This window comes from Podarcis melisellensis (assembly GCF_964234715.1).
Source record: "Podarcis melisellensis genome assembly, chromosome: 10".
NCBI lineage: Eukaryota > Metazoa > Chordata > Lepidosauria > Squamata > Lacertidae > Podarcis > Podarcis melisellensis.
The window spans coordinates 2,373,545-2,388,217 of NC_138542.1; the positions used below are offsets into that span (position 1 = coordinate 2,373,545).

A 14,673-nucleotide genomic window follows, 5' to 3' on the forward strand; every position below is an offset into this window, starting at 1 on the left:
CACTGCCTGGTAAAGATATTAAGATGAACAAATGGAACCCAGTTACTCTTGCTGCAACCTGAGGATTATTGACTTATGATAACATGCAGATGGGCCTTTTCACTGATAGCACCACTGTGGTCCAATGCTCTCCCTGATAAAATATGAGAGGCCCTATCACGATTGGAATTCCTGCAGGGTTTTTAAGAGGCATCTATTTATGTAGGTATTCCTTTGATCTTTTAACCTCAACCTGAACCCCCTAGTTTAATTATTTTAGTTGCTGTTATAACTGTTTTCATTTTGGGGTTGTTTTAATGGGCAGATGTGTATCTGAAGAAGTGTGCATGCACACGAAAGCTCATACCAAGAACTAACTTAGTTGGTCTTTAAGGTGCTACTGGAAGGAATTCTAAAGCTAGTTACAGTTCCATGTAAAAAACAGATGGAAACAGGAAGCAGATTTCCATTTTTCTTGACGCAACAATTTGTATTTCAGTTTCACCTGGCAGTCCATTGGGTGCACATGATTACAACTTCTACAATTTCATCATTTATCCACATGCTTGCAGTAAAATTTAAATGAACACAGGACTTCAATAAATTGTGTCAGGTTTCTATACCTCATGGTTGCAGGGACACTTTGAACAGTGTCTACAGAAATCAGAAATCAGACTTGCTGTAAGATAGCAAGGGGCTGATCAGGGACCAACAACAAGGTTGGCAGAAGTCTTCAGGTGATGGAGCTGCTCTTGTCCTAGTAGGTGGGGCTACCTGCCCTTCTCTCCATATTATTATTATTTATTGAATTTATATACCACCCTATACATGGGGGTCACAGGGGAGTTCACAGAATAAAATCAAGATATAAAACCACAAAATACCTAATACAAATAAAAACAACAACCCAATAGCGCCCCCCCAAAAAACAGATTTTATTTTATTTTATAAAATAATATTTATTAAAGTTTTAAAGGTTACAAAAAGAAAAACACCAGATTTTAAAAGGGCATAGGATATAAATCGGATCAACCAAAAGCCTGGTTAAAAAGGAATGTTTTTGCCTGGAACCTAAAGGTGTGTGATAAAGGCACCAGGCAAACTTCCCTGGGAACAGCATTTCACAGACAGGGAGCCACTGCAGAGAAGGTCCATTCTCATGGTGTCACCCTCCACACCTCGCAAGGAAGAGGCACACAGAGGAGGGTCTCAGAGGATGATCTCAGGGTCCAGGTAGGTTCATATGGAAAGAGGTGGTCCTTGAGGTGTTGCATTCCTGAGCAATTTAAGACCTTATAGGTCAAAACCAGCACTTTGAATTGGGCCCGGAAACTAATTGGTAGCCAGTGCAGTCGGACCAGGATCGGTGTAATATGCTCAAACCGTCTTGCTGCAGTGAGCAACCTGGCCACTGAATTCTGCACCAGCAGAAGTTTTGAACCCTCTTCAGAGGCAGCCCTATGTATAACACATTGTAGTAATCTAACCTTGAGGTTACCAGAGCATGGACAACAGTAGTTAGGCTATCCCTGTCCAGATAGCGGCGTAGTTGGGCCACCAGCCAAAGCTGATGGAAGGCACTCCGGGCCACTGAGGCCACCTGAGCCTCAAGCAACAGCAAAGGATCCAGGAGGACCCCCAAGCTACGAACCTGATCCTTCAGGGGAAGTGTAACCCCAACAAGAGCAGGTGACCTCTCCCCCATCTGGTCTAGAGAACCATCCACTAACAGCTCCTCAGTCTTATCTGGATTGAACTTCAGTCTGTTGGCTCTTATCCATTACCAAGGCAAGTTACTGGTCCAGCACTTCCACTGCCTCACCTGCAGATGCAAAGGAGAAATAGAGCGGAGTGTCATCAGCATCCTGCTGACAACGAACTCCGAACCTCTGGATAAACCCACCCAGTGGTTTCATGTAGATGTTAAACAATGGGATATAGGACTGAGCCCTGCGGAACCTCATATTGAAGGTCTTGCCCATTTCTTCCAAGAATTAGGAACCTTTGTGCTCTGATCCTGAAACACTTACGTCTCATCTGTGAAGGCAATTCCAAAGTATTCCTTCTCTTTCAGGTTGAAATGAGATGCCACCAGGTCTAGCAGCTCCTTGGCCAAAAGCTTTGGCTGCAAAGAAAAGAAGAAGAAAAACACATGCTCAGCTAGAATGCATTAGGTTGGAAAGATACAAACAAAGGAAAGATACAGACAATGTAAACAGGAGGAAGCTTGTTGTGTCTCCTGAAAGAGTTCAGTGATGACTTCAAAAGCCACGTGCACAGTGACACCATGCAGCTAGAGCTCCTGACGAAGGCCAGCTGAGCCAGGCTCCATACAAATTCAGATATTGCAGCATTGTGCTCTGCACCTGGCAATGCCTGGTAGCTACAGCTCTGCTGCAATCTACATCCTTCTGTAAATAGCCAATTATGTTGCACAGGCAGAAGGACTGGCACCAGCATTTAAGCTTGCATATACACACAAGTCCCTAAGTGGAGGGTATGTGCTTGGACTAGAGGCTCTCCTCTTGATCAGCTGCGTGAATGCAGTCCGATAATCCTTTGTCAGCTGAGCTCAGTGGAAAAGCAGTCACTGTAGCCTCACACAATTGATCGCATTGTGCAAAGGAGATCCTTATCAAGCCACATCTCACAGTTCACCAGTTTTCTTTTCTCCTATAGCTTTCACCAGGCTGGAATGAAGTGGGATAAGCAGGGCTGGCTCAAGACATTTTGCTGCCTGAGGCGGAGGAGAGGATGGCAGCCTCCCTCGAGATACATACAGAAACCAATTGGATTGGTGGTTGAATCTTACTCCAGTACTGGTGAAAGGACAGAATCTTCCACTGCACTCAAGGGCGGCAGTCTAGCTGCCTACTGGATGGGCCACGGGGTCTCACAGCTCTGTCCATTCCCCACACCTCAGCATCTGCCACCTGAGGCTGCTGCTTTACTCTGCCTCATTGTAGGGCGGGTCCTGAGCACAAGAGAGGTCAACATCAGCAACATCTGGAGGGTCACAGGTTCCCCACCCTGATTTATAGCATACATGGCAAGTTGCAGAAACAGAACCATTAGAGATAGCAGGAATCGTAGGTCTTCTGTCCTCGTCAAAGGCAGAATTCTGTATTCCAAACATTTGCCCACTCCTCTGTAAAACTTAGCTGAAGTGAGCAAAGTCTATAGCACTGTAGAACAAAGTATATAGGTGAATGTTATATTTAATATAGTATTACACATTCTGGGGCACAGCCATTTGACTCAGAGTCCTAGCAAGGCCTATAGGGTCCCACAAATAATAATTAGCACTTAGATAATGCCTTACTGTAGAGAACAGTAAAGAACCACTCACTAGGTCAGTGAACAAGAAATGACTCCAGATGACTGGACAGGGTAAGCTTGGCAAAAGCCTCCTTCTTCCCACTTATCTAACTTATGTAGGTCTGGGCAGCTTAATAGAACATAACACTTGTGTGTAGATTGATCTGCAAGGCTGCTTCAGAGTGTGAAGCACTTCCTGATTTGCAGTTCAATATGCAATCTTACACATGCTCAATCCAGGAATAAATCTCACTGAACTCAGTAGGACTTGGTTCCAAATAAACATACCAAGAATCAACCTGGTGTCCAGTCACTACACCACAGAGCAGGGGTCTGCAACCCGCGGCTCCGGAGCCGCATGTGACTCTTTTACACCTTTGCCGCGGCTCCGGGGCGGATATTAGCGAGGGGAGGAGGTGCATTGTGCGCCCCGACACTCCCCACTGTGGCAGGCGCTATACTGGCTGTGACGTCGCATGGGGGCAGTGTGTGCGTTAGTCATGCACCGTCCCGACGTCACCTTCCCGCCCGCTGTCAGATCGCGGCTCCGGAGATATATTTGTTTTAAATGTCGCAATGGTTTTGCGGCTCCCAGTTTCTTTCTTCTTCGGAAACGGGTCCAAGTGGCTCTTTTTGTCTTAAAGGTTGCAGACCCCTGCCACAGAGGCTCAGCTAATCTCTATCGTCACTTAACTTCAGCATACTATGCTTTAGAAGGTTCAAAGCACCCCCCTTATATTAATTTAGCCCCCCCTTACAACAACTCTGTAAGGTATATTAGAACAGGTGGTAGTGGTGAGGGTGGGATTTTAGACTCAAAGAAAATGGCTTGTCTAAGGCCACTTTCTGAATTCATGGCAGCGAGGAGGGGCTTCCTAGCTCACAGCTCAGTCTCTTAAGCACTGCACTACAATAGCATAAGATACTTCACAGGATTAAGCCCCTAGGAAATAGCAAACCCAATAAATGCAAAGTGCTGCTTGTTGTTTCTGTGGCAAGGATACTCCAATCACAAAATATGCAGAGATACTATAGATCCCAGTGCGATAGGGTTCTCCCACTTCCCCGCCTTTTGTTCCCCCTGTTTTCTACCATCTGCAGTTTTGTAACAAAACACTCTTGGCTACAACTAAATTTCCTTCCTGGCTCATAGTTGAGCAGGGGTTGGGTGGTGGAGGGCTCAAAGAGCTATGCTCCTAGAACTACTGCAAATGCACATCTCTTTTCAAGCATTCTGGATCAGATAAGAAAGGATAGCCCTTTCCTTGGGAGATGAAAGGCAGGGAGGGGAAACAATAGATGAGACAGAGCCTGCACTGGCTGCAGGCCAGGTTAGTTACTGGCTCAGAATCCCAGAGGGGACTTAAGATTGTGAAGTTAAGCCACACTAGTCCTCTCCAAGATTACTTTCTGCCCTAAGCTTTGCTTGCAGCTGCGCAAACTTATTGTCCTTTTCAGTGTTCCTGGCTCAAAACCTTAGATGCTTCTCTGAGTCGGGTTGATCAGTTTCAAAGAGTTTGTAAAGCTGTTTATAGACTGCTATGTCTTTGGAAGAAGAAGTGTGGCTTCTCCCTTACTATTACTGTGGGTCTCCCCCCTTCTCTGTCTCGTCACCCTAGTATCCCTGACTTTATTTAGCAATGTTACTGAGCAGCCTTATATTAATATAACAAGCTAGTAGGTAAGTAAGTAAGTAAGTAAGTAAGTATATAAAAGCCTTACACAAAAGTTCTCTTTGGAATAGTCTGCTAATTCCAAATGCTAGCTACTCCAAAGACAAAATTTTGGCACACATGGGCACTTTCATATACAAAACATAGTGTATTTTTAAAAAGGCATTTGTCATGTGGGGGGGGAGGGGAGGAAGTATGTTGTTTGTAACATACTATCAAACAGATGCTGATGACAGTCACAACAGTCACACTGACTTGTATCCAGTGCTGATGATGATTCTCAGGGCTTTTCCCGCTATGCTACAAAAATCCGCAGAATACTAGTAAGTTGGCTCAGATGAGTCCATGGCTGTAGAACCAATCATTCAGTCTGAAGTAGGTAGCACACAAGACTCCTTTGCTTTGAATACAGTGGAACAAGTATTTCAAGGAGTGATGGAATTGTATGACATTGCGTTGCTCTCAGAGGCAAAGTACAGGGGGGAAATTGGCTGCCTCCAGTTTTTGCATGGGGGCAGCCATGCTTTTTTATACAATTCCCTCTGAGAGTGACAGAACACAATCAAGTTCCATCACTCCTCGGAAGGATTTGGTCTACTTTATTTAAAGCGCCTGCAACAAGGGGCTCCATGTGCTAGCCATCCCAAACTGTGAGCAGCTAACAGAGGGAGCACTGAAGCCCTCAGATTCCTTGCAAAAGGATCTACTGGGCTGATGATTCTGAAGTGGACACAATGGAATCAGGTGAGTCTGCTTTGGAATCAGTCCTGCAGATTCCTCCTCCATCCCTGCACAACATGCAATCTTTCCCTTCATGACAAAGGTGTATGGAGTGAGGGCTTGCAAAGTTGCTGTTTCATTCCAACCACCAGTTAGTTAGTTAGATGTGTGCCTGGTGTGATCCAGTTCAGGCAAAGGGGGAAGAAGGAAGAAGCAGTCAGGCATGCACCGAATCCTATTGCATCTAGCATAGCTGTGGCTTCATTTTCAACTGACCATTGCTGTTATTACTGGAAAATCCACAGAGTTATTAACCTACAAGAATTCTCAATAGCCCACCAATATCTACGATCTGAAACACAAAAGAGAAATAGAAGAGCTTTTCTGTTTAGGCAAGCTGCTGCTTACAAGCCTGTCCATCTATATGCATGCATACATATTGTGCTTGGTGTACTAGACACATTGCAATTAGGATTTACTTTTTAAAAGATGACTGTCATATGATCTAACAAACAAAACACAGAATGGATAAGGAGTATGAAAGGAAACAAATGAACAAACTAGAACAAATGTTTTATATGCATCATATCAAGACTCATCTGGCTGGGGCAACTCAATCAGATGGGTGGAATGATGATGATGATGATGATGATTGCTAGAAACAAATACTGTAGGCAGGAGGGAGAAGGCTAAGGGGAAGAAGTAGGGTTACAATGTCATTTGTCTGTTTACACAACCAAATAAAACCCAGTAGTGTTCAATTATGGTGTTGTTTGGTCACAAACCTGCACATACACCAATTAGTTTCCGGGCCCAATTCAAAGTGCTGGTTTTGACCTAAAAAAGTGTTAAACAGCCCAGGACCGCAATACCTCAAGGACCACCTCTCTCCATGTGAACCAACCCGAACCCTGAGATCATCTTCTGAGGCCCTTCTTTGTGTGCCTCCTCCGCAAGAGGTCAGGAGGGTGGCAACACGAGAACAGGCCTTCTCTGCAGTGGCTCCCCATCTGTGGAATGCTCTTCCCAGGTAAGTTCACCTGGCGCCTTCATTATACACCTTTATGCACCAGGCAAAAATGTTCCTTTTCAACCAGGCCTTTGCTTGACTTGATTTACATCATATACCCTTTTTAAAGAATGCTGGCTCTTTTGGGGTTTTTTTATTGGGTTGTTGGTTTTGTTTTGATTTTTTGTATTTTATATTTTATGTGAACCTGGGACCTTCGGGTATAGGGCAGTATAGAAAACAAACAAACAAACAGCGAGCTCAGGTGTACCTGGATCACCCAGAGGATCAGCTCCATCCTTGTGGAGAGAAAAACCAAGAATAGTAAGGCTGCATTCTCCTCTCTGGAGAGACCTGAGCCTTGAAAGTTGTAGCCAAGATAAGTTGATTGGTTTTCACTCACGAGACAAAAGTGATGAGCAATGACCTCCTTTCATGCAAGTCACACAAATGGCTCATTAGAAACATCAGCAGCATCTTGCAGAATCTGTTCAGTTTGTAATTAAATTTCCCCACTTTTTGTTTTCCAGAGGCTTGTTTGCTTTTCATTAAACAAAATGCTTTGCATCATTGAGTGTTTGCTGCCACTACAGAGACTGACTTCAAGAGGGAGCTACAGTGATAGAGGTTTGGGGAAGGGGAGGAAGAGTAAGCTAACCTTGCTTTCCATTCTCATTTGAATGCTATAGGGTGGTAGGGTCATGAAGCAGGGCAGGAGATATTGTCCTGTCCCACATATCTAGTGCCTTCTTTGTCAGGGAGTCTGATACTCAACCGGCTGCTATTTCCATGGTCAGTCAACTAGGGCTAGCACCATAGAGATGCAGGAGTAAAGCAAAGGCACTACCTGCATCCTGGAGAATCATGACCATAGGTAGCTTTCAGTTCAGCACCAGAAGTTCAGCCTCTGTGTTAGTCTAGTCTTTTTCTGAACTCTGGGAGTCAAGCAACCAGCAAACTGTTTTGCGCTTGCCTCACAAACCAGTATTTGGAAATTATTTCCTGTGGAAATCACAATACATTTAAAGAGCTTAATTTAAAACAATTATGCATTCAGTGTATTAGATAAACACGTCAACTAGGAACTTGATACTTTCACCATCAAATCAACTAATAACAAAAAAGTATACTCTTCGCAGGCATATACTGTTCCCTCTAACAGAAAACTCAGGTGGTTGAAAGCCTAACAGTTTAAAAGTGGATTTTTTGGATTTGGATTTGATATCCCGCTTTATCATTACCTGAAGGAGTCTCAAAGCGGCTGACGATCTCCTTTCCCTTCCTCCCCCACAACAAACACTCTGTGAGGTGAGTGGGGCTGAGAGACTTCAGAGAAGTGGGACTGGCCCAAGGTCACCCAGCAGCTGCAGGTGGAGGAGCGGGGAATTGAGATTCACCAGATTACAAGTCCACCGCTCTTAACCACTACACCACACTGGCTCTTTACACACTTGGCTCTCAAGTGGAAAGGAACCACCTAAATATAAGGTTGTGGTTTCTACAAACTTGGAGAACTTCCTGGAAGTAAAGAAGTGTGCAAGTTAAAATGACCTTTTTTAGAAAAGCTGGGGAAACTACTAAGACGATAACCGATGAGGTTACAGAATGCTGGTGGTAGTCTACAGAGAGTGGGGCAAGAGTGGTCTGAGGAACCAGAAGCCAGGCAACCTGCGAGAGTCTATGGGAGCTTCTAGACAACCTGCTTATTAAGCATTAAATCCTGATTTGTCTGTGGAGAGCTTAGATAACACCCAAGCAAATGCAGTTTCCAGTCACTTATTAAAAAAACCCCAAACCAAATCTTTTTGGGGGGAGTGGCTTTATTGTGTAACTGCTCAAAATCAGCTATACTTACACAACTTGATTTTATCTGTACAGCTGCTGACCATCTGATGCGTGTCCAACTAGCATGCAATTGGACCTGGAAAAACACAGAATGGGGGTGGAACGGGGGCAGGGCTGGGTGCAATGGGACTGGGCACACTGACATGCACTCTGCTGATGCATGGGGGCAGGAATGGAGCCCCTGTGGAAAATGGTGGCTGCCTATATGCAATGGCACCCTGCCTCAGAACAGCAGCAGTCTGGAAGCAATCTGCGGGTGAGAGCAATTCAGCCACACATAGCGGTGGGAGAATCTGCCTCTTTCCCTTTCTCTCAGTGTCTCGTTTTTTCAGTCTTAAGTTCATTTCTCCACATTTCCACATCAGTTGGGAATTCATCAGCACTTTAGTGTGACAAGTTCCTAACATACGCATATTTGAACGCGATTTCCCCCAATACACACATTTCTGCAAAGAAATTTCCGCTAATGCAATGATTTTTTTATGTTATTTTCATGAATAGATGGATTTCTCTGCACATTTTGCCCCAGTACATACATGTTTTGTACTTGTTACTCGACTAAAGGAAAATTTTCTGTATTGCAAAATTCATAGAAATGCAGATTTTGAAGGGGGTGGGGAGCTGTGTTTTGGTTTGCATATTGTTTCAGAAGTTGTAAAGTAGGCAGGTTTGCCTTTATTGAGAATTGAATCAGATTTTCCCCACAGCCCTAGTCACAGAAAGTTCGAAGGAAAAAAGGGGAAATGGAGAGCAGGAGGGAAAGAGAGTTCAGTTTACAGTTAAGTATCCCAGACAGGGAGGGAGAACACATTCCCAAGGTTTCAAAGCAGAACTCAAATTGTACCATACAGGAATGTTCCAGGTGGAAGGGGAAAAAAGCAATACTTTCCCCCCTTCGTACCACTCAGCTGTAAAGTGTTCAGAAATGGATCTGGTAGCAATATGAGGGACAACAGGAAAAAGATTGGGAGAAGAAAAATGTGTCACTTATTCCATCCTTACTCTTGAACTCCCTCCCCACCAAGTGAGAGGCCTGGATTACAAGGAGAGACACTTACGGTGCACAGCAGAATGCTCAAGCCGACACAGAGAGCTGCCCTATTCCAAATCAGACCATTGGTCCATCCAGCCCAGTGTGGTCTACATTTGATGGGCAACAACTATGCAGGATTTCAGACATTTCAGCCCTACCTGTGGAGCTCCTGCCAGGGACTGAACCTGGCAACTTCTGCATACAAAGCAGAAAGTCTCTCACTGAGGCGCAGGCTTCGGTGAATGAGCTTACTAGCTTCCAACTTCTCATTACCTTATTTGACTTGGAGGGCAACATTCTGACATGGGGAGCCTGTTTCCACTCGGGCAAGTGTCCATATCAGTTTCTAGGTGCAGAGGCTGGAGCCAGAGTCAATGATACCAGCAGAGCAGTGGGACTGGAGCAGTGGCTCTGACGTTAACTCAGCAAAGACCCAGAGGAGACTGAAGGGCTTATATAGCCACTCCCTTTCCAACAAGTCCACTGCTGGGTGATGGCTTCCTCATCCTGAGTATCTTTCCTCTACAGTAGACCCAAACTGGTACTCGAAGGGGCTTCCTGTCTGGTCCACCCCACCCCCCTTGCTCCTGAGTCCTGGAGAAGGGATGACCAAGGCAGGGCTCTTCAGGCTGCCTTTGGATTGGTGTGGGTTTCTTCACATAGGAGTGGGATTCTGCTTGGCGCCCCATGCCTCCACCCCTGGAAGAGTCCTCTCCAGGATCGGGACCAGCCACGATCCTCCCCATCTCACCTGGAACCCTACTTTTCCAGGGTTCTACTTTACCTGGGGTGCTGAACCAAGTAGGATCAGGCTACCCAAGGGCATGGGGTGGCTGTGGAGCTTGCAAGACACTCCTCAAGCTTCACCACTTCCCTGAATGCCTGAAGGGGGCTTGTGCACTACTTCCCACTACAGGCAGCAGCATTCCACCAGACATTTCAGACTGGCTGCCATTTGTCTTTCTACTCCAGGGTGCTTTGGGGGATGCATGGACGGCTGGAATCTAATTCACTGTGGGAGGCATTTTGCTGTCAGTCATTCACCATTCTTTTTGTGTCAGGTTTTGTTCTTCCAACGCAAAAGGAGCCTGTTTTTCTTTTAAATTGTATGGTATGTTTCAAAGAAAACAGAGGATGTAATCTATATATAATGCAATAAGTCAATCAGTACAAATGTTACAGCAATATGAAATGATGGTCCTCGCAGCTATCTTTGCATTAGGGTACAATGTAATAATAGTGTGTAAAAATCCACTCAGGCTGAAGATTTGAGCTGCAGGGCTTTGCACAAAGAGCATTTTCCATTATGGGATAGGTTTGCCCTTTAACAGACTGCAGGCTATTCAGGGAAGCTGCAATTGATTTGTGTGAAAAATTACTCATCAAAATGTAAGGGTGGAAAGGAAGACTATTCTCTCTTAATTGAAAAATAATTGAACTTTGTAACCGTCATGGTTAAATGAAGCAAAGAGTCTTCACACAAAAGCTGGGCAATGCTTATTTCAGAAAGTCAGAGGGAGGCACAGAACTGCATGTCTGTAAATTGCACAGAAAAGTGAAGCTATTTCCTCCTAACATGCACCTTGGAGGACACAGGGGTGGGATTGACTTTAAAGTTCAGTACCAACGAGGGGCACTGGCTCCTGGGGGCCGAGACCTTTTGCCCCCCTGTGTTTTGGAGGTAGGGGCTGCCCCTCGTGTCCCAAAAGTGCAGAGGTGAAGCACAGAGCCAAGGTGTGGCGTGGCTGCAGTGGCTCCTCCTCCTCCTCCTGCCATGAAGGGGAAGGAGGGTCGAAGCAGCCTCTCACCAGTGGCAAGAGGAGGTGGAGGAGGAGCCACCAGCCACTGAGCATCACAGCCACCAAATTCAGCTCTGCCCCCGGCTCCTCTGACATCACATGACACCGGGCGTCACACGCACAACTAACATTGGGACGTCACAGGTGTGGCGTGGGCTCCCTCAGTAGCCCTTGGAAGCTGGCCTTTGTGGCACCAGCACTTTGAATTGCACTCAGAAATGTACTAGGAACATTTTGTTTGCTTGATTGATTTCTATACTGCCCTTTATCAAATGATCTCAAAGCAATTCACAAGAAAAAAAATACAATATGATATAAACACACAAATAAATAGTTAAAACAGAAGCAACCAAACAACAACCTCCTCTTCCACAAACAAAATTCAAAAGGCTGCAGAATATTAATATTAATCAGCCAAAGGCTGATTAAAGAGGAGCAGTTTTGCCCCGTGCCTTAACATATATAATGAAGGCACCAGGTGATTTTCTCAGGGGAGAGCATTCCACAAATGGGGAGCCACTACAGAAAAGGCCCATTTTCGTGCTGCCATCCTACGGATCTCACATGGAGGAAGGGCCTCTGATGATGAACACAGATTTCAAATCAGTTTACATGGGGAGAGGCAGTCCTTGAGATATTGCAGTCCTGAGAATTTAAGACTTTATAGGTTAAAATCAGCATTTCGAATTGGGCCCAGAAACTAATTGGTGGTCAGTGCAGCTGGGCCAGGATCAGTGTAATGTGCTCAAATCATCTTGTCCCGGTGAGCAACCTGGCTGCTGAATTCTGCACCAACTGTCTTCAGAGGCAGCCCTACGTATAATGTCTTGCAGTATTTCAGCCTAGAAGTTACCAGAGCATAGACAACAGAAGTTAGGATACTCCTATCCAGATAGGGGTGCAGCTGGGCCACAAGTCAAAGCTGATGGAAGCCAATTGAGCCGCAAGCGATAGCAAAGGATACAGGAATACCCACAAGCTACGTACCTGCTCCTTCAGAGGGAATGTAACCCTATCAAGAGCAGGTCATCTCCCAGCCATCCGGTCTAGGGAATCACCCACTAGCAGTGCCTCAGTCTTATCTGGATTGAGCTTCAGTTTGTTGGCTCTCATCCAGTCCATTGGACATTGGTCCAGGACATCCACTGAAGCACCTGCAAATCTAAAGGAGAAGCAGAGTTGTGTATCGTCAACGTATTGCTGACAGCATACTCCAAAACTCTGGATGACCCCATTCAGCCGTTTCATGTAGAGGTTAAATAGCATAAGGGATAAAATTGAGGAACTCCACATTAAAGCCTCCACAGGGCTGGAAAGCATTCGCCAAGCATCACCCTCTGGGAGCGACCATCCATGTAGGACTGGAATCACCGCAAAGCAGTGCCACCCCTGACTCAGAGTGCTACTCCAGGAGGATACCATGGTCAATGGTATTGAAAGCCACCGAGAGGTTGAGGAGAATTTACAGGGACATATTTCTCTCTCCTGACAGAGGTCCTCATGCAGGGCGACCAAAGCAGTTTCTGTGCCAAAACCAGGCCTAAACCCTGATTGAAACAGATCTAGAAAATCAGTTTCTTCCTACAACACCTGGATCAGTTTCTTCCTACAACCACCTGCTAAAGAAACTCACCCAAGAAGGGGAGACCAGCAACTGGCTGGTAGTTACTTAGGTTTTCGGAATCCAGGGAGGGTTTCTTAAGGAGTGGCTTTACCACTGCCTCCTACAAGCTCCCAATAGGTCCTGTTCTGAAGGTTTACACATCTTGCCATTAGTCATTTGTTCATCCTACCCTTTTCAAACTTCGCTCTCCAAACTGCAAGAAGTCTTAAAAGTGGGTTTGTTGTGCTAGGGAGAAAAAGCCCTTTAAACCACTTTAACAGCACAAACCTAAAGTTCTGGTATGTGTTTGAATCCATCCCACAAAACAGTAGAAGTGTGGAGGCCACATTGTATAATACGCCATTTGCATGGGTGGAACAAAACAGGAGAAAGAACAGTTGAGCTGGAACTGCTTCTTGTGGTTGGAACTTTTAGAAATGGTTTTGCTTTCTATTCACAAGCTTTAGCATCAGCAAATTAACCTTCTTGGTCAGAGCATCCCATTCTGCAGGGGAATGTGCAATCCTAGGCCACCTGCCTTCCTGTCTGGCAGCGGGACCCAAAAGAAGAGGAGAAAGAAACAAATGGCTGTGAGATGCACACACCCACTTGGCACACAGCCTCACTGCAGCGCAATGATGCTAACATGTGGGCAGAATTAGCATCTCTCAGAGCAGCACAGTGTGCCGAAACACACACGGCACTTCTTCAGCTATGACGCTCTCCCCCCTCCTCTTTGCTAATGCAGCTAAAACAAAAACACCACATGCTCCTGCCTCTAAGGTGCAGCAGAAGTAGAAAGCTTTACTGTTCCTAGACTGTACCACTTCAGGCAGGGAAATCACATGTTAAAATGCCCTTTCACAGAAAAAAAGAAAACTTCCTGCACATAGAAAACTAGCACATTAGAAAGAAGACTGTCTAGGAAATAACTCTTCCCTCTCACATGCTAACATTCTGCATGGAGGATTTTTTCCCTAAGTGGCAATTTAAACATTCAACACCTGTTCCTCATTTGCAGAATGAATGGCCTCCTTCACGAAAAGATGGCACCACGTGATTCTGCTGCACTTGTAGATTAGCAAGCAGGGATTGAGTGGGCCCACAACTTCCGTCCACTTTACGTGCGCTATCAGGTCACAACAACTGTGTCCAAAATAAGGATGCATTAGAATAAAAACATCAACAAATTGAGCTCCCCCCCCCCGCCTTTGGATATTTACACATGAGGTATTAAAGCATTCTTTGTACTGCCAGTAATGTGACTGTGAAACCTGTACTGGTCAGAATCAGGTAACCTAATCCACCATTTTTCCCCAGTTTCCACATATGTATGCAATGCTCAAATGCTTTTTCGTTTCTTTCTTCCCTACCTTTCTCTTGCATATTCCCCAGAGGTATCTACTGGCAGCATAATTATATCCGGGAACTCAGGGTTTGTGCCAAGGCCAAGAAATTGACCACAGACTTAATTGCAAAGTGAACAGCTCACGATGGGGTAGAAATTTGATTCAGTTTACATTTGAAGGTGAACCTACATAATTTGCACTTTTTGTAAGAATATGTGAACCAAAACAGAGCCCATTTTTTGAAATCTGCACTCTGGTGAATTTTGCAATGCAGTTCCCCAATCAAGTAATGTATACAAAAATGGAAGTGGGTGGTGCTGTGGACTAAAACCACTGAGCCTCTTC

The 14,673-nt window shown here is 45.2% G+C and overlaps 1 protein-coding gene across 8 annotated transcripts in view; it reads right to left on the minus strand.

Annotated features, from left to right (window-relative positions):
• Positions 1 to 14,673, minus strand: part of FRMD4A (FERM domain containing 4A) — a gene marked incomplete at its 5' end in the record, with an annotated part of 413,106 nt that overhangs the window by 124,051 nt on the left and 274,382 nt on the right. For all 8 annotated transcript variants that reach the window (XM_081927637.1, XM_081927636.1, XM_081927641.1 and 5 more), the window contains one exon: positions 2,010 to 2,104. In XM_081927637.1, the coding sequence (XP_081783763.1) occupies positions 2,010 to 2,104 (95 nt within the window). The remainder of the gene's footprint in view (positions 1 to 2,009; positions 2,105 to 14,673) is intronic.